We start from the raw sequence: 21017 nt of genomic DNA, 5'->3' as shown, positions 1-21017 counted from the left end.
ATTAAAAATATGTAGACCAAATAACATTCCAACTCAACAGTAATCTTTTAAAGATGACACCCTAATTACTTATAATGTAGAAAACGTACCTGTGAGTTCTTTGCCGAGAGTCCTTGCTGATTCTTTTTCCAACCTCAAGAGGAGAACTCAGTTTTTCTATCTGCCTCCTATGAGAGCAAGGACCTCAAATGTTGTAAAGATTCCCAGCACTATTGGTAGATCTGTGCATACAAAACATCTGTGATGAGAGAGAGATAAAGAGAGAGAGAGAGAGAGAGATCGACTTAGGGTGAGGAGATCTGGAGAAGGAGAACAATTTTGAATAAATGATTAACTCATCCACTGAAAAATAAACAACCAATTGTCTGTCCAGCTTATATGTGAAAGCAAAATAAATAATTTCAGTTCCAGCTGATGTTGAAAGTGTTTGCTTCCCATGTTTTGCGCCAGCTCTTTCCTGACAATGGCTGTAAAACTTACAGGAATCTAATGCCCTGAAAGCAAGCAAACGAATGGGGAGCAGGGTAACTGTCGTAAGCTGGTATGTAGGAAGATGACCAGAACGGGCTACTCTGGGAGTGCACCCATGTGATTTGCCATTCTTCCACAACAGGACCTGCTCTTTTTCCAGGTAGAGTATTTACCAGTCATAGCTAGACAAGGAGAAATGGTTGCCTTTATGATGAGGCAGAATGTTTACTACCCTCGACACGTGTAGTCACAGAAGGCACATGACCTGCAACAGCTACTGAAAGATTCCCAAGGGGGGCCTGTGTCACAGGGTGACCTCACTTGGAAATATCAGCAATTAACTCCGAGGAAGAAAGAAGCTGGTGGTGGAGGGTGGGAGGAAGGATCCCAGGCTGTGCTGCCAGCACCCTTCTGTTGGTTGCATTTCAGTTATTTGTACTGGGTTTCAATCGCAGTGAACTATTTGGGAGCCAATTTCTTCTTGGGTAAAATGTAGCAAATAAATAAAGGCTAGGTCTGACACACAGCATGGGAGTGAATGAGAAATTAGTGCCACCATGAAGATCACAGAGGAGAGCAGAATCCACTTGGAGTGGCCAATTTTCACAGTTCTTAGTATGACATGTTAGCCAGAGCTCTCTGACAATTCTTAACCATGGTGAGGCTGTTGGTCTTATTAGACATTTCAGCAGCCTTTGACATGGTTGATTATGTTTTTTTAGACCACCACCTTGCCGATGTTGGGATCTGGAACATGACCCTCCAATGGCTGCGCTCCTTTCTCATCAGGGACAGAGGGTGGCACTGGGGGAGAAAGTATTGCCGCAGCACTTCTTGGTGCTGCAGAGTGCCACAGGGTGTGATCCTCTCCCAGCTTTTGGGTTGGGTTGCCATCAGTACGCTGATGACACCCAGCTTTACCGGTTGGTGGACAGTCTAATATTGCCCTGGACACACTGGCCAGGTGCTTGGAGGCCATGTTGAACTGACTGAAGCTAAATCCATTGAAGATGGAGGTCCTGTGGGTGGGCCAGGGCAGCCCAGAGGTGGTGCACTAGCTCCCGTCTCTTGATGATGTGCGACTAACACCTGCCTCCCCTGTCAAAAGTCTGGGTGTGACCCTGAATACCTCCCTATCGATGGAGGCCCAGGTCACAGCTGCAGCCAAGGCAGCCTTTTACCATCTCTTCCAGGCCAGGCAGCTGGTGCCTTCTCTCTCCTGCCTCAACCAATCCACGGTGATCCATGTGATGGTCACCTCCAGGCTAGATTATTGTAATTTGCTCTATGTAGGGCTGCCCTTGAGACTGATCCGGAAGCTCCACCTGGTTAAAAATGCAGCAGCGAGGGTCCTTAGTGGGATCCTGCTAAGAGCACATATTCAGCCAGTGCCCCGACAACTGCACTGGCTCTAGGTGGAGTACTGGATCAGGTTCAAGGTGCTGGTTTTAACCTTTAAAGCCTTACACGGTCTAGGACCATAGTATCTGCGGGACCATCTCTCCTGGTATAACCAGGGCCAGGACTTTTTGACCTTGGCCCCTGCCTGGTAGAACACCCTGTGTAATAAGACCAGGGCCCTGAGGGATCTCACAGAGTTTCACAGGGCCTGTAAGACCGAAACATTCTGCGAGGCCTATGGTTGAGGGAAGTGATGGTTTTCATCATAGCTGACCTCCCTTCCTCTCCCTCCTTCCTTTCCTCTCTGATTTTCTAACAGGGGATCCCAACTGCTTTCCCCCAGGTTGGTTGCAGCCCTATGTGCAGATAACAAGGGCCTACTTGTTTTAATTTCAGGATCTAGTGGTTTTACTTAGGATTTGAATTTTCTTGAATATTTTATTGTTGTTCCTGTTTTTACCTGATGTTGGCTGCCCTGAGCCCGGCTTCGGCTAGGATGGAGGGTGGAATACAAGTCCAAAGATAAATAAAAAATAAATCTCAGCCTAGATTTGACGTTCATTGGAGCAAGGAGTCAAATCCAGAGCTGTCCAGGGTGCTGCACCTCATGTCCAATGAAACTTTAAAGTTTTTTTACTTCAAACTCCCTACAGCACTGATTAACTGCTATTGTTCTCCCACAAGAATTTCATTCTGTGGGTTCCTTTTTGAGTCAGGTATGAGATATCAGTTTTGTCTAAAATCTCCAAAACCTCTTCACTTGAACTGGACCTACAGTGTGATGTCAGCCCCTTCTATGAATGCTTGTGGTGCAATGAAGTACTGTGTACATAAGGTTCAGTTAGGCAAACTATGAGTGTGTGTGTGAAGTGCTGTCAAGTTGCTTTGGACTCATGGTGACCCTATGAATTAATGTCCAAAACATCCTATTGTTAACAGCCTTGCTCAGGTCTTGCAAACGGAGGGCCGTGGCTTCCTTTATTGAGTCGATCCATCTCATGTTGGATCTTCTTCTTTTCCTGTTGCCTTCAACTTTTTCTAGCATTGTCTTCTCCAGTTACTTTTCTTATAATGTGACCAAAATACGATAGCCCCAGTTTAGTCACTTTAGCTTCTAGGGAGAATTCAGGCATGATTTGATCTAGAACCCACTTGTCTTTTTGGCAGACCATGGTATCTGTACAACTCCCCTCCAACACCACATTTCAAATGAATCAGCCTTCTCCATTGTCCAACTTTCACACCCATACATAGTAATGGAGAATACTATAGTATGAGTTATCTTGATCTTGGTTGCCCACGACACATCGTTACACTTAAGAATCTTTTCTAGCTCCTTCATGGCTGCCCTCCCCAGTCTCAATCTCCTGATTTCTTGGTTGCAGTCTCCCTTTTGGTTGATGATGGAGCCAAGGAATAGAAAATCTTGAACAATTTCAATTTCTTCATTGTAAACCTTAAAGTTGTGTAATTCCTCAGTTGTCATTACTTTTGTCTTCTTGATGCTCATCTGTAATCTTGCTTTGGCACTTTTCTGCTTTAATCTTCATCAGTAGTCATTTCAAATCTTCCCTATTTTCTGCCAGTAATGTGGTGTCATCTGCATATCTCACATTGTTAATATTCCTTCCACCAACTTTCACTCCACCTTCATCTAAATCTAATCCATCTTTTCTTTTGATGTGTTCTGCATATAGATGCATCAGAGAGAAACAAAATTACTGTAATTACATGCTTGATTGAATTTCAGTAATCCTAAACATTTGTGCAAATGCCCAGCCAGAATGAGATGCAAATAAACATTGATTTTCTACCTGAAAACCAACAGAAGAAAAATTCCAGCAATTAGAAAATGTTGAAACACAAGTTTTCTTTCAAACTGAGCATACCATTTCAAATGATCTGATAACACCTTTTGAGAATATTTCACACATACACATGTACAGTCCCTTTTCAGCTGTGAAAATAAAAAAGCTTCTCAACTTATTTCATCAATAAAAAACATCACAAGATAGCACAAAGGTTTCCACTTAGTAAAGTGCAAAATATAGTAATTTCACTTTTAAGGCAGAGAAATCCTTGCAGTAGTTCTTTACTTTCCATCAGTAGTCCCTTAATACTCCCCAAAATATTATGACGGGAGTAGGGGCAGTGTTGTGGACAAAATGCTTGATCATGAGTCTGTGGTTGAGGACCTAGGACAGAACTGGAATATAGAATGCCATATGCAAATTCCGAAAACAATCTGGGAAGAAATACTGTATAATGGTAAACAAATGACTTTAGAATTTAGATTACAATTAATATAAAAAAATTATTTGAACTTATTAGGTGCCTAGTAGAGTTCTTAAATTGGAGTTATTAGGCTCAGATAGGAGTTGGAGATATAGGCAGCCAAGAACTAATTTGACACGTTAGGGTATTCCAATTATCACTCCATTTTGGTTAGAAATTGAGAGACACATTAATTTTACACTTAGAATGTTCACTGGAACTAGTATTAAGAGTACATTCATTCTTTCTGGAACCTCTTGAAAGAACAAATGGATCCTATGGGCCTTGGCAATGGCTAAACAAATAACTCTTCAGAAGTGGGAGGCAAGAGTTAATACCACACTTTGAAATATGCACTGAAGCAATGTTAGGCCTTGTGGTCAATGAAAGAATGTCTTTTAATGGACAAGAAACAAACACAAAATATCTTGTTATTTGGACTGAATTTGGATATTAACATGTATTTTTTGTCTAAAGACTGCATAGTTTATTAAAGGGGAACAATCTGTTTTCTGTCAGGTTTGCTTCTTACACCAAGTTTTTGACTGTTTCCTGTTAAATGTAATTTTGTTTTAACATCATTTTGTAACTGTCCTACTAAATGAAACTGCTGATCCACTGAGATTAACAATAGCTCAAGCTGTTTTCCATTCATGTGCTAGAATGATAAATATTGTGATACATGTTATTAGGATTGCTGTGAAAGGGGTGAAACCGCCCTCTTCACAGAGTGTCAGCACAAGTGTGTAGGGTCCAGGGTGAGTAGGGTTGAACAAGGGAGAAATCAGCTATCTGGAGATACACCTTGGTCCTTGCTTGAAAGAAGATTCTCTGTGCATCAATGTGGAGGAGCTAAAAGTTCAACCTACTCCACCCACCATTCACTTCTTATCCACTCACCCTTTTATATCCAGCCTTGATGCTGCTTTGTCAAGAACAGTCAATCAGAAACTCCAGAATAGTGCCAAGCTCTGAGTGAGTCAGGCTCATTATCACACTTACCTGGAGACTTACAATTCCTCTCAGACCAAATGAGATTATTATGTATGTATGTACTAGAGTCTGGCTGCAGAGGTTTCACGGAGCTTGGGTAAGCCACCAATTGTGGGATGAGGCAGTTACAATATGTATTCTGACAAATAATGATCAGACACAGATTTCATAATTTATTTTATTATCCAGGCACTGAGCATGAGTACCATTGCAAAGAAGCAAGATCAGCAGAGTATTGCATTAACTACTAATGAGTATTAACATTAACTACTAATGGCTGTGCCTATAAAATACACATTTTGCATTGAGAATTTAAGGCAACAACACACTAACAATAATACTAGATTTAGATATACACTTGGTGCATTCAAACATCCCTGCACAAAAAGTGTAATCGCAGCAGCTCTTAGTGACAAATGAGGCTAAATATCAGAGCCTATCCCCAGCATTTAGAAGATGCTTACTGTCAATTAAGATGATAACATTGTTCACAGGTGGACAGTCACATTCACATGTCTAAACATTTAAACAATATTATTTATTATCTCTTGATGTAAGCAAGAGCTCATCAGGAGAAACATTAACTCATAAAATTGTGCAAATATATAGCAGCATATTGTGCGTAGATGCAATATAGTATATTGCTACTTATTTTTTACTTTAAGGTACTATTTTAACTTTATGGAAACCATCTTTCATTTGTATGCAGGGTTCTTTGCTTTCAGTACCATCATACTGGAATGTTGCCATGGGAAGCTAAGAGGCATTCTATGCTAAAGGCACTCCAAAGGTTTTTCCTCATAGTGGTGCTGCCTTGAAATGGTCATTTTACAAACACTTAAGCAATAACACCAGAAAATTCCTTCAATGGGCTCAGTTGGCAGAAATCAAGGGGTTAGGCTTGCGGACCACTTCCATGAATGAAAGGGAAGACAATTTTTTCTGATTCCTTCCTCTCCATGCAGATCAGCAGCTCCTTTTCATGCTGCTCATGGGGGGTCCCTAGCACCAGGAGCAACATTCAGGGAAGGGGGTGTTTGGGGCTGCAGCAGCAGGAGGAGGCAAGGAAGGTCCACTAATAGAAATCCCTTTTGTCAGTGGAAATATTCTGCAGAACACAAGCCAAGGTAATGAAATAAACTCTAGCAGTGTAACAATTTAAATCCACGTGAGATTTGTATCATTTCTGTGCAGGATTCAGGAATGAAAAAAGAGTGAGAGCTGAAGTTCTATTCCTCCCTCCTCCAAATTGAGCCAATCAATCTCACCCTTCATACTACGTGTGCCAGAACACAGGCAACTCTAGAGATCAGAGTTCAAAGTAGGAACAAAGAAGATAAGCCTTCAAAAATGACAGTTACTGGCTCAACATCACAGAGATGACAATTGTGCTCCAAGTAAGGCAAAACTGTAGACATGGGGTGCTTTTATTTCAGCAGGGAACTGACGATCATGAGAAAAATCAGTTCCAATATTTAATAGTGATTATAACGATAAGACAACTCAGGCAAATAAATTAGAAGAAAACCCCTGAAGACTATTATGATTGCAGTATTGACATCGTACACTTGCGCCTGTTTTTCTGTATATACACAGAATGTCCTACTGCTGCCGCCAACTTTTGCAAACAACAGAAAACAACATAGCAGTGGCACTTAGCAACTATCCTGAAGTCTGCAACCCTGGTACTATTTGCACATGTTTCGAAAGCATCTGCTTAGCTAAAACACCCCAATCTCAATGTTTTTAGATTGCACAATACAGATCTAGCAACATGGGTGACCCGTAGAATTATACTGTAATTTCCCATAAGTATTTTTTGACAAATTGCTTACGTGCATTAAAAGAAATTCTTAAGAACTGCCTCAACGCCTCAGACTAATGATTCATATTACTTAACACTATAACCCCCAACAGTATCCAGATAGATTTATAGAGAAGGTTAGCAAATAAGAGTGTTGCTCACTTCTGGAGTATGTGATCTCTTTTTTATTTACTGAAGACATGAAAAGAATGTAGCAGAGCCAAACTTATGTTGCTTTAGAGCACCTCTGATAGTGATTCTGGAAACCTTACCATTTTAGCTAAGTTGTGTCAATTCTTTGATTGATCACTAAAAAACTAAACAGCACCACATTCCACCTCGAAGATTAATACCCAAGGAACTGTCGGTTAGATAGAATAATGAAAACATAGCATTCATGCTTGAATACCCTTGAAAGAAAGCCGAGGAACCTTTTCACAATTGCCATAGAAGCATATCAGAGAGAATAAGGCTACAATCCTATGCACACGTAACTAGGCATAAGACCCATTGAACACAGTGGGGCTTTTAATTTTGAGTAAACATGCAAAGATTGGACAGCAGATTGTGTGACTTCCTGCAATGTTGCTAGTCGGCTAAGTAAATAATACTACAGGTTAAAGCAAAATAAGGGTGACAATCACAGCTGGTACATATTCTGTGAACTTCCAGGATATAAATAACTGCCCGGTATGAATGGCATTGAAATTGGAAGGTAGCTATTCAAATGAAATTGGAAGGTACATATTCAAATGAGATTACCTACTAGCAATCACAGACAGATGAAGCCCCTATGCAGTTCTCAGAATCAGAAAAATAATTTTTCGAGGCAACACAGCACAGTCAGGGCACCCCATGATATACATTTAAGATGGGTTGAAACCAGTTTAACTGTTATGGTGTTCCTTCCCAAAGTCTTTGAGAACTGTAGCACTGCAGGAGCACTGATTGTTTTCTGACAGTGATACCTTGCCTTTCAAAGAAATACCTCTCCTAGGCTTCCTTGGCTGTGGCCATGACACTTAAAAAGGTTTGAGACTGGTATAGATTTGTACTGTAAAGTTTCCTCCATTTTCAAGAAGGTATGACTTCATCGTACTGTAAGTGCATCATAAGGGCTTGAGAGGTGCAAAGAGAGCTTGGCTGTAGGTGCAGGAGCATTCATCACAAAGAGAATTTTCACTACCACCTTTATTTTTTAAGAGATACTGGAGACCACATTATTGATACAAAAAGCCAGCATGCCCACCATGTTTTAAAGCCCCTGAGACAGTAGCTTAATTGAACATACAAGCTTCCATCAAATGTATGGAGTTCCAGTCCAAGTTGCTGTATTTTCGGAGGCCTTCAAGCTGTTTTTCAAAGACGCAAATGGAATACATCTACATTGCTAGGCCGGCTGTTCTCTAAAATGGAGAAACCAAATACACAAATTAAAAACAAAAATGAATAACTGGATCTTAAGACTATCACAGTGTTGCTCTATAACACAAACTCATTTTCTACTAAAATCAGTCCACTGTATCATTTGACAAAACAGAGTGTTTTTAAGGCCAACTGAAATTGGCACTTCTTCTAAAGTTACAGGCTGTTCGAATCCCCAACCTAGAGATCTTTTCAATTTACTCACCCAGATCCCAAACCCTCCATACCATTTCCCTCCACGTTACATAGTTTCCCTCATACTATCATCTCTACCCTAAGGAAATTTCGTCCTTAAATGCTTGGGACCTGTAATACATGCCTTCCCCCCTGCCTTAGTGAGGTTATAAGTCATACAGCTCTAAATCTTGACTGTTTACATCATATTTACTCATCTTTCTCTTCATATACACTGATTTTGAGCAAGTTCTATATAACATTGGAAAAGATACAAGTCTGAATGTAATGAAGCTGGCACATTTTCAAATACAAGAGGGGAATCCAAAGCATTACTGATAACCCTCCATTTGTACATGGGGGCTTTTACAGACTCCTTCCAGCTGCAGCTTTTTGTTTGGGATCAACGACACCCCTCCATGGAACAGGAAGCCCTTCAAAGTTACAGCCCATGAAGAGTGAGCAACTGCTGCTGAAAAGAGATATGGCACGGGAGGTGAGGGTATGGGTATGGGAGGTGACTCTTAGTCATGATGGGCAAAGCTACCAATATATTTTGTTACACCTGTACCATTTGTACACAAATCAGAAGGGTGTTGTTTTGCCTCCAGGATATTTAAAAAGGATACTAGCAGTAAGTGAAAAGAAAAGAACACAGTTTAGAGATTTGCAATGAATGAACTATTTTATTTACCTGACCCAAAAGAAAGTTCACAGTTCCAATACAATTACTTAAGACATGTTGATAGCACCACAGTATTCATATTTGGCTATACCATTTGAAAATACCAACTGTATGAAAAACCATATGACTCTATGATGTATTCTTCCTTTGGCACACAAATGACAGTCTAATACATCTTAGACGTACACATTCAAACTACATGATTGCACATATACATCCTCAAATGGAAAACAACAAAAACCTAAGCACACAGAGTAGAAATTTTACTTCCTTTTTTGAAGAGCAGCTCTTTATACTGTCTTGGAAGTTACAGGCTTTTTTGCACATCTCATTTTCATCTCTTGTGTGCATGTACCAGGTAGGGCTTTCCCCCTTAGTCGCATGTGTTTTGCTCCCTCTAGGAGTCACTTCGATATTTCATTGCTGCAGCTCTGGCTTATTTTCCGGCACTTTTAAAGTGCTCAGGAATAAGCCAGTAATAAAGTGATGAAATCATGAAGTGACCACTAGACGGAGCAAAACACATGCGGGGGAAAAAAGTTGACTCAATACAGGCACACTATGTGGCAAAGAGTGCAGAATGGTGATGGAGCTGCAGCAACACTGAGAACACCTCCTCTGTGTCTTGGAAATAAGCCTTGAAATAATTCCTTCTAGGAGTTCCTGAGGAAACCTAAGCAACTAGATAACATGGATGGACCAAATAAATGACTTAGAAGAAGGGACAGCAGTTCCCTTTTGATCATATCCAAAACATCCATATTGTTATCTATAATACAGTAGTGTCATAACTGCTTAGGCTTATGTGATATTGAAGCTTTGGTAAAACAGCCACTTTGCTTCTAGAGTACAAATAAGTGTTCAAATATATCTGCTACGCTCATTACTATTTCACTTTTATCATTAGAGAGTAAAAGAAAGCAAGGCATGTTGGCCTTCAGTCTGAAACACAATAATCTATGCATTTCGACTGGCTTTTACTAATGGCTTTCCCAGTTGAAAATAGACAAGAGACCCTAGCATTCCATTCTTGATATAGTACTTAGAATACTGGAAAAGAATTGTACCAGGAGCTGTTTGTGTGGTCTAGGTATCTTCCTTAATTTTAACAAACAGCAAACTATCCTATGCGCCCTTCAATTTTGATAAATGGAAAAGATTATTGCAGTTTAGGCTCTGACAGAAACAAAAAACATATAATGGAGCAAGCAGTACTTCAATAATGAAGTAAGATTTTTGGTTTATTACGGCATCTATTGCTTTGGACTTCTTGAGGATGAACATTACAGGATGAGTTGTAAGATGGTGATTTGAACAGACTGCCCATACTACATTCAGGATACAGTGTAGTAACTTCACTTTGGTAATTATGAAAGGTGGGCTGGTCAAAGAGGTAGTGTACAATGTAGTCTAACCAATATCTCAATCTTTTCCCCATTTCTGTCCTTAGGCTGAGACTAAATGTGCTCTGTCCAAGAGTAATTGGGGTGGAAATTTTTGTAGATCCACAATAGATGCAGATTAATATTTGAGGTATCTACTCTGCAATCATACATCTTATTGTTTCCCCCCCCAGCATTCTCAAAGTTATCTGGTTTTCTTGATATAGCAGCCAGTCTACCCATCCTTTCTTCCAGTAGCTGTCACATGATTGACTGTTGTCCCTATGCTAAAATAGTTCCAGAGCAAATAATATACAGCTACCAGAAGCACATTCATGCTTTGAGTTTTGCAATGTGAAAGCACACAGTTGAAATGCAGTATTATTGGTTATTCAAGAAGGATGAAGTGTAAGAGACACCAGGGCTAGGTAGATTGTGCTTGTGTAGCACTCCCCATTTAATGGGATAAAAAGGCAACATCCCCTTTTGATGATGTAAAATAATTAAACAGAAATGATGAAAAATAAATATGATCACAAGATCACTTAATAAATATGATCACAAGATCACTTAACAATGACTATCTACCTGGTTACCTTGAACCACCTCACAGTCACACAATTATATTTGGTTGATGGGTGGTAAATATCCATTCTATTTTAATGGTGGTGACTGTACATTTCAGACTAGTCAAATAAAACATTATATTGTGAATGTCCCTTCACAGAACTGTCTCCCAGTTGGTAGTCCATAAAATAATTTTCCTCTCAGCATGTCACTGATGGAACTGTGAATTTTAAAATATTCTGCTCTCAATCTCCCTTCCTTATACATACACTGCAGTTACATCCATAAGGGTACATCCAGATTAGTATAATCCCAGGATCAGTCATCGTACTTTTATGTCGTTGTTTTTGCTCCCATTGAAGAGGTACAACAATTGGACAAGGCAGAAGTTTCATGCTGTCCCTCTTCCTGCCCACTATCTCACCTTCCTGCTCCTTCATTATCAGATACCTTTAAACATGCTTCTAGCTGTGAACTAGAGTCATTGTATCAATGCTCAATACACCCCAGAAGCCCAGAAGTTTCACCATCCTGCTTTAATAATTCCCCTCTTACAGTTTCTGCCAGTGCAAGATCAAATTTGTAGAAGCTGGTTGAGCTCAAATTCACAGATCTAGTTATCAAGTTTTTTTTAAAACCCAAGCTTGCAACAATGGAAGGAGTTAAATATTTATGTATGGGAAACACATGAACATTTCCCCAGGACAGCAATAGACAAAGCCAAAACTTTTTAGGTAAATAAGGGAAAATAATAAAGCACATTGTATAGACAAATAATCTTCCATTTCTTTTGAGATGTTCCCATTAGGACAAATATCTAAAGTGCATCACAGATGGTGAATCAATTATGCCTGAACACATTAATAAAAAGTATTTTTCTATTCCAAGGTTACCAACTCACACCCATAAAGCAATAAGTAATTACAAAATAGCTACAGTTTCTAGGAAAGCTGCATTCCATAAATGGTAGATAAAAGTAATATTAAGGGTGTTATAATGGAATGTTCACAGTCACAACACAGTGAACGCAAAGCTGAAATTCCACACTACAAACAAACAAAAATGCAACAAAAAATTCACTCTCACACACAAACAACTTCACGCAACACCAACAACTGTCAAAGAACTGAAACACATGCACACTCATAAATATAATATTAGAAGCTGACCATATCAGGTTCATATGTAAAATGGAAAAAAAACTGGTATATTAAGAGAGATTTGCCAGTCAATGCAGCCGAGGAGAGTACAGGCGAGCTTAGCTGCATTGTAGCCAAACAATGCATGGGGAAGAAAAGTGACAGACAGGCCATTCTGTACAGGCCTGCAGCAAAGGCCTCTTTCCTTTGACTTGGTGGCAGAGACAGATATGAGGAGCTCATAGATGACAATTTCATCTGATTTCTATCTGTAGAGGGTGGGATAACAAGCCATTTACATACCCTCTCTCATTATAATGTGAAAAAGAGGGCATACTAATATTTCCCAACCTTTATTATTCTTCAGCTTCAGCACAACCCTGTGCTAATGGTTCAGCTACCTGACAATGTTTCAAAGAAGCCAGCACATAAAGGTTGTATGACCAGCATCAGAACCGATAGCTTTAAACTCCCTTAAAAGGAAGAAGGAATCCTTCCACAAACTGACTAAGGTACATATTAAAAGCTGCAATGTTCAAATTCAGTCTCTTAGAGGGTCATGAACCCCCCATGCATCGTGATAGGATTATATTACTTCATATGGATGGACTTAACCCATGATTTTCAAAATAGTATTCAGGCACAAAGAATTCCTAGATATCAAGGCTCACAGCAATTTCAACAAAGAACTAGATTCTTTCCACTATTGCTCAACCCCTTGGAACTGGAACAGGCCTCTTACAAGTAACTGTACCACCCTTCTGTGAGGTATCATTTTACAGATATGCGTCAGCAGGAGATTTATGATAAGCAACCCTTCTTATATGTGCAAATCAGAAATGTTCAGGAGGGCATTTTTTATAGGGGAATTTGAATCACAGTCTAATGGAACAGTTCAGAACGGTTTTTTTTAAAATAAGGGAATATAATTGTAGTCTATTGCAAGGATTAGCCCATGTATCAACTTGCTTTTACTGCAGTGTCTTCTGCCTTTGCAATCCACTTTCTGCATTGTTCATGGAAGGTAATGCTTTCTGTTCACAATGTTTTCTAATTCTGTAATCCTAATCCTATGGCATTATTTGTGCTGATTGAATTGTTTTTAAAATTTCGTAATCCACCTTGAGTCTCAGTGAGAAAGGTAAAGTAAATAAATAAATAACTTGCACCTGGAGAACACGTACCAAAGCATGCATTAGCATTTTGAAGATGCTCATGTCTAAGTGCTGAATTTTTGGTTTGCTACAGTAAAGTAAGACTGACCTAGAAAAAAACACTGTGGTCTATCCATTTTTGAAATAATTCATTATGCATCCAAATACAGAAGACTACAAATGGGAAATTCATTAATAAATGTGTGGAGGCTTAGGACCAACAGAGGCCAACCCAGGTTTGTTACCAAGTATGAACTCAACAGGAAGCTAGATTCCATTGTGCCTTCTTGATGGGTGTACCCATACGGGGCTTGGAGGAGATGTAGCTCAGTGGAAGAGTGTGTTTGTAGGCAAAAGGCTACAGGTTCGCTCATGGCACCTCCAATACAAAATGACAGCAGGGCTGAGAAAGACCTCAGCAAGCTGCTGACAGTCAGAGTAAACAGTACTGGGGTAGACAGGCCAACAGTCTGGATTCATATGTCCACATGATACACATGTTTGCAAACATTATTTATACTTTACATTTTGGCTGCATTCAAACATCACAATAACCTGTGGTTTGATCAAACCCCAGTTAGTCATGATGTCTGAATGCAGAAAGTCCAAACAAACCAGAGTTTATTAGTTTCTGTGATTTCAAGCTAGGGTTGTAGTGGGTTTGTTACCACAGTTGGAACTAATTGTGAGGTGTTGTAATATTTGCATTTACAAACCATAGTTTGTTGCAACTGCAACAAATGAGGATGTCCTCCTTGCTCCATGAAAGGAGAGAGGCAAGAGGCAGACAAACTGGGGTTTATGTGCAAACAAGGATGGGTTATTTCTTTCTCACAGACAAACCATAATCTGTTGCACAACCATGGTTTATCATGATATGTGAATGCAGCCATAGGGATGTAAACTTAAAACAGGCATATTCCTATACATGTAAGGTGTAAAGTGGCCCTAACAAGTACGTTCAGCAAAGTTACTTAAACATAGGCTGGAGATTTGAACCATTCTTGTTCTGCTCCTAATTTATATAAATAGCTACTGTTCTATAACCCACAATAGATTTTACCCTACCTGAATCACTGCTTTCTAGTTTGCAGGAGCATTATTTGATACCTCCTCTTCTTACATTCCTTCCTTCTAAATGGACTTCTGATAATTTCTCAATATATGATTAGTCATTTATATACACATATATATTACAACACAAACAAGCTGTTCTCAATGGTACTCACAGGCAAGCACTTCCCACTTGAAGCTGCAAAGAAAAAATAGCATAGGAAAGCTCAAGCTGTAGTTCAATGCAGGTATAAAAAGCAAAAAGCAGAGCAGAAAGAAAATGGACACAATCCCCACAAATAAGGAGACTAGAGCGGACATATCCAGAATCATACCACAAAACCAATCCTGTAAATGTTAATGAGTGAAGTAAGGGCTACCATGATTAAAATATATGGCTGTTCTCAAGCCATTAGAAAGTAAAAGGTGCAAAAATAAGTTTGTACCTCTATTTTCTCAACATTACCACTCCCAATCAACATAGTCCAATTTTAAAATGAGAACTTTGCTGAAGATCAAGTCAGCTAGCCCACCTTTAATTACTAGTCTTATACTGATGCTGCTCAGAAGAGCTCTGCAAAATAAGGCAAGATTTCAGCACCTGCTTCATTTGTGCCACATCTTTTCCCCTCCTTGACAAACCTGCCTCTAGCACTGCTCTTATATTACTATTCAAAGCCTGACAACTCATGTCTTACAGGATCATAACAAAATGAGTCTCCACAGTGGACTACCATAACAAATGAACAGGAGTCTCTATGTGATTTGTCCATTTGCAGCACCACTCCAGGGACTGCTTCAATGGAGCATCTCTACCTGAAGAACCCAGTAAATATGGGGCCCACATCTATATCCTTGCTCTACAAAGCATTTGAACACATAGTATAGACTGAAACAGAAGCATCTGATTAAAAAAAGGGGGGAAGGCAAGAAAAGTTGAACATTTCCCCAAAAGAGATTATTTTACAGTACACTCAATTTTTGTTAGCCGAAGTCTTTTATCCATCCTGTCTAAAGGATAAGTATAGCAACCTTGGTAAAAACCAATTTTTGAATAGTAACAATGACTATCCACCTAAGGAAGTTATGAGGGCACTGTATCTGCAGATAGGCAAAAAGGGTCCACATAATCCAGTGAAAAGCTTTCTGTATCTGCCAAATTTGTTTTAAAAGGTACATATTTCTTACAGGTTCAGTAGAGGGACATTTTTCCTGGATTCTGAAATGCAGTTTTTTTTTTTTTTTTGGTAAAAGAAAAACTTTGCAGCAGTTGAAGATGTCATTACTTTTCAGTCAATTGTTTATACTGGAATTCCTAAAAATGAAGTAATCAAAGTGCGACTTGGTTTTTGGAGTGGGGTAGAGCAGTATTTGGCCAAAATTCAAAGGGCGGTGGCACAGTATTCTGTGTTTGTTCTCTCTCTCTGTCAGAGAGAGAGAGAGATCTGTGAAGCTGCCAGCAATGCATTAGATGTAGTGAAAGAAGTTGCTTCCAAAAGTGGAAAAAGTGGAAACATACAGAAACATTTACAATGCATTCCTGAGGGGTGTGTGAAACTTCTTTGGAGGCAGTGTGACCCCTATGCCAGCATCTGTGCCACATGCGCCATGTAAACTGGTATAGATGACAGAGTACTACCACTTATGCTGCCCCCCCTGAACTGCGGTGGAAGCGGGGCCCTTGGATGCTGGCATGGCCTTCTGCCAGTGTTCTCCCGGCACAAGTCCCCAAGCCGGTGTTCCAGGGGCATGGAGCTGCCCTTAGGCAGCTTCCAAACCCCTTTCATGCTGGGAACACCCCCTAACACAACAGCGTTACTGCGACACCATCGCTGTTTGCAATGGGGCCTTTCCCCCCATTTTCAGCTTTTAAAAATTTAAATCCTTTTTTTCTCAGTGTGGGGGCCACAAAAAATCATTGGAGGCGCCACGGCAGCGCCATGGCCACACCATCCCTGGGTGCTGCGACTCTCAGGAATGGGCTGTTAGTCCAACACAAGAGGGCTCTTTGGATCCTGCCTTTTTATAGTACAGGTTGAGTATCCCTTATCTGGACATCTGGTATCGGACTGATCTGAAAACTGGACCTTTTGATTGGCATACAGGCATTACTCACAGGCCCTCAGCAGTGCCACTGATGGTTCAATGTATACAAAATTATTTAAAATATTGTTCAAAATTACGTTAAGGCTATGTGTATAAAATATATATAAAACACAAATGATTTTTGCATTTAAACTCAAGTCGCCTGCGACTTGAGAGCACTTTACACACACACACCCATCCCCAAGGTATCTCATTATGTATATGCAAAAATTCAAAATATTCAAAAATATGGAAAGATCCAAAATACAGACCGCTTCTGGTACCAAGCAGACCGGATAAGGGATACTCAACCTGTAGTTCTATCCAATGATCCATATATGTCAGAAGTAGGATTTTAAAAAAGTTTATTGGTAGCCTTCAATTGACATTAATATATTCAAAGATGGTATTATATTACACATGAAAAATATAATTTGGAATTGCCAGTGGAACAAGGACATAAAAAAATGCCACTAGCATTCAAAATGGTAGTGTTTACATTCTAAACTTAATTGAAGTGATAATTGGTAGGCTGAAAGGATAGAACTGCATACCCTTCCAACCCTGAATTGCTTTCAATGGGTTGGCAGAGGTAAATTGCTCTGCATTATGAAGAAGGCTCTGACAAACGCCATAACGTTGCCCAGTTTTTGTAGTGCTTTTAATCAGTTGCACGTGCGGTTTTGTGATAGCAGTTTAGGAGAGAGGAATAACCACCTGAACACCGTCTTGCAGCTTCTGCTCATCGGGCGCATCTCAAGCCTCTGGGAACATCAGAGACCCCGTTGGGTTGAGAGGCTTGCTCCCAACACTGTAATTGCGAGGACGCCTTACTGTGTCCGAGCTGGCTAGTGGTGTAAAGCTGTTCCTTCTCATCCTTACAGGGGTTTGGCTCTTTGGAAGGTTGTTCTGATTGAAAATGGAGGATATCATAAGGAATGAAAAGTCACTCTACAAAATCTTAAATCAAAGTTAATACCACTGAGTATTTTTCATGCCAGACATTGTATAGGTACGTGCATGTGTATATACGACATTGATTTTCAGGACTGACAAGGAGCCCTCGTACAAAATAACTGATTTATTATCTTAGGAATCCAACCAGCAATATATTTACCCTGATCTAAGGTACAGGTCATATATTACTGGGCCACTGTGCTCTTTCCTGTGATGGAATGGGTGCACAGGAATTCCAGGAGAAATCCTCTTGGGGCTTAGGGATACTTTACACATGACTGGGCTACCAAGTCCCTACCTGTGATGGAGGATTAGGCATGTGTGTACCCTTTTCCTTAAGGTGTAGCATAAGGATTTTTTTTTTTTGTGCACAGCTGTATGCATGACAGCCCCAGATTATTCAATACTTCACCCTCAGAAAATATAGGGATAGATCACATACACCAGGTCATTTGTGTTCAGATACATGCTTGATGCCTTATGTCACACTTTGTGGGAGAAGTGTAGAGGAGCACGGGGTTATATGCAGGCTCCTCCATCATAGGAAGGGACATGGTGGCCTTGTAGCTTCCTAAATCCTCCTCCCCACATGGATTTCATCCTAAAAAAGCCTTCCCTTTAACTGTTTTGGAAACTGTCATGGACTGAGAGTACTCACTTCCCTTTCTTGTCACTGGTACATACAGCAGCTGAAACAACAGCTCTTAACTAAAACGTTTCTGCAACTGTCAAGTACAAAGAGAACATCAGAAAGCAACTTCATTTCCCCCCCTGTTAGTTAAAATTTAGATTTTCAAAGCTGTTAAAATTTCCCATGTATTATACCTGGTCAAAAGCCCTAAATAAATGTCAACTGCCACTTTTCTTGGGGTGGGGGGATATTTCTGAGAAATTACTGCAGGTTACTTCAGAAAAAAAAATCCTCAGTCTCACCAGAGCAGTTTAAAGATTAACTGTTGTGTACTCAAGTTCTTGGCATGCAGAAACACAGTGTTCCCACACAGATCAAAGGACCTCAGCTATTTTTCTTGCTAAACTCCAGCTGTTCACATTGTGAAATCGAGGCAGCCAGATCTTTAGGGCTGTGTTTTGCTATAGCTATGCAAATGGAGATTTTGTTGCAGGTAAATCAGCATCCTACGTCAGGAGAAGGGGAATGGAGCGTCTTAGGATTCAAATTCTTGGGCAAAGGGTGGTGCCAGCCCAGTTCTTCCCAGCAGTACTCATGATGGAATGTTAACGCCCTTCAGTATCTAAGCAAACTAGCAAAGCCCAGCTGTTGCATCTTAGAGGAGCTGGTAAAAAATGATGATGCAGAGTCACTCCCTCTGGCTGCTCAGGGAGCACAGTGTTGTTTTTGGAGTTCTGGCTTTTTAAGAAGCTAGCTTATAGGTTTCTGGATTGGACTTCAAATCTAATGAAAACTCAAATTAATACATCAATGTATGCTCAATATAATCAATGAGATAACTGGGCATAGCATGGTGCCAGCTACATGATACTGTATTCCAGTCTCATCATTTCTGGACCCTGAGAGTTGCTCCACCCTGGCTCGCAAACTCCAGCAGGGTTTGCTGGATCACCCACCCAACATCCTCCTCCTCTTGTTCTCCTTCCACCACCTTCCACGGTTTCCCCTCCTTTGCTCTGATGTTTACGGAAGCTGCTTTGATCTGATGTTTCTGAACGCACTGGAGTCAAAGCAGGTTAGCCCACAAATGGACAGGAAGGTGTGGATTTTCAAATATCCCCACTAGATCTAGCACCATTTCATGAAGCTGCCTTATACTGAATCAGACTCTTGGTCCATCAAAGTCAGTATTGTCTACTTAGACCAGCAGTGGCTCTCCAGGGTGTGTGGGGGATGATCGGCACGAAGGAATAGGGATGGAAAACCAGAGTCATTCCATGTGGACCTTCTGCAAATGTCTTTACATTTACACTATCAATAAATCCATAGTGGAGAATTGTTCCCATGTGGAAGCATCTAACTTATTAATTTTAAACACATTTTCATTTTCCCAGAGTTCTAAAAATGGCACAGTTATAACTCTTAGTCCATGAATGCTTTTTGTAGTGCTTACACACGTTTACATAGACTATATAGCTCGTTTCCCTTGTAGCACTTTCTTTACTGTTTTTATTGTTGCTTTACTCAAGTCCTAGCACAAATAATAGTGTTTTATCCAGTCCTAATGTATCCATCTAGATAATTATTATCCCACCCGCCCTCATGGAGCTCAAGGTGGTGTACCCAGCTCTCTCTTACCCACTTTATCTTCACAACAACCCTGGGAGGTAGGTTAGGATAGGAGAGAGTGATTGGACCAAGGTCACTAAACAAACTTCCAGGGCAGCATGGAGAGCTGAACCTGGGTCAGGCTGTAAATGAGATAGGGGCGGTAAAGAAGAGAGAGTCTTGCTTCATTGGATAGAGGAAGAAAACATTTTTTTGTAATGCAAATTAACCAAGTTCTGACCAAGTTAGGATGTGCATTCACATCACAAACTAACTGAAAGAACTTGTGTCAAAATGCCCAAAGTCTGGTGGCAAGTACCATCAAGTCTCAGCCAACTTATGGCAACTGCATAGAGTTTTCAAGGAAAGAAATGGACAGAGGGGTTTGCTGTTGCCTGCCTCTGTAGAGCAGCCCAGAGACCTTGGTGGTCCCTCATCCAAGTAATAACCAGGGCCAATCCTGCTTAGCTTCCAAGATCTGATGAGAATGGGCTGGCCTGGGCCATCGAGGTCAGGTCCCATTAGTACGACCCAATAAAATACATCTGATGTTATCAATGCTCTGAGGTTTATCTCCTGAAATTATAACTGCCAAATTAGCCAGTCTATGGGCCTGTAGGTGAGGCAGCATATTCAAAGCACTGAGCGCTTTGGAACTTCCTGGTTCTTGGCCAAGAAACATTGCTGGAGACTGTTAAGCACTGTCAACTGCAGCTCAGCGACTGCTGAACCGAAGCCAAGAGGAACAAATTTTAAGTTGCTCTCTTGAATTGCAAGTAAACCCTTTTTAGATTAAGGTTAGCTAGGTACAACTGGCTGCACAGTGACCCTGAGCCTCACAGCAACTTCATCCTGCCTGCACACAAAAGCACCCCAAAATGGTAGTAAATTGGCCCCTGGCCCCAGATCTGTATAAAAATTATTCGCTTCCTCAAATACCAGAACCGTATATTACACAATGGTTGCTATTTTGACAACTTTGGCTCTTGAAGGAAATAACACACAAGTTGTTTCCCAACTCTTGACACACAGATTTGCACAACAGACACTGGTCTCTACCACGTGAGTACAAAGGTCCCTTTCCTTATCAATGCTTTTGAATTTGTTGTTGGCCCTCTGCCTGAGCAGACTGCAAATAGGTCGTCTGTAATATAGTGACTGTAGTGTGAATGGAATGAGATGTTACCGCATTCCCTGCTACCCAGCTTTCTGAC

The 21017-nt window shown here is 40.5% G+C and overlaps 1 protein-coding gene across 3 annotated transcripts in view; it reads right to left on the bottom strand.

The window, feature by feature from the left end:
- Nucleotides 1–14696: 14696 nt before the first annotated feature.
- Nucleotides 14697–21017, bottom strand: part of PFKFB2 (6-phosphofructo-2-kinase/fructose-2,6-biphosphatase 2) — a 31499-nt gene continuing 25178 nt past the window's right edge. For 2 of the 3 annotated variants that reach the window (XM_056867435.1, XM_056867437.1), the window contains exons 14-15: nucleotides 17325–17516; nucleotides 14697–14721 (exon numbers count right to left, since the gene is read on the bottom strand). In XM_056867435.1, the coding sequence (XP_056723413.1) occupies nucleotides 17364–17516 (153 nt within the window). In that variant the 3' untranslated portion in view covers nucleotides 14697–14721; nucleotides 17325–17363. Of the gene's footprint in view, nucleotides 14722–15055; nucleotides 15097–17324; nucleotides 17517–21017 lie in introns of those variants that run through there. The other variant, XM_056867436.1, reaches the window with a different exon arrangement.

Source organism: Euleptes europaea, chromosome 2 (assembly GCF_029931775.1).
Source record: "Euleptes europaea isolate rEulEur1 chromosome 2, rEulEur1.hap1, whole genome shotgun sequence".
Lineage (NCBI taxonomy): Eukaryota > Metazoa > Chordata > Lepidosauria > Squamata > Sphaerodactylidae > Euleptes > Euleptes europaea.
The sequence above is the reverse complement of the archived record's forward strand: the minus strand, read 5'-3'. Positions and strand labels throughout refer to the sequence as shown.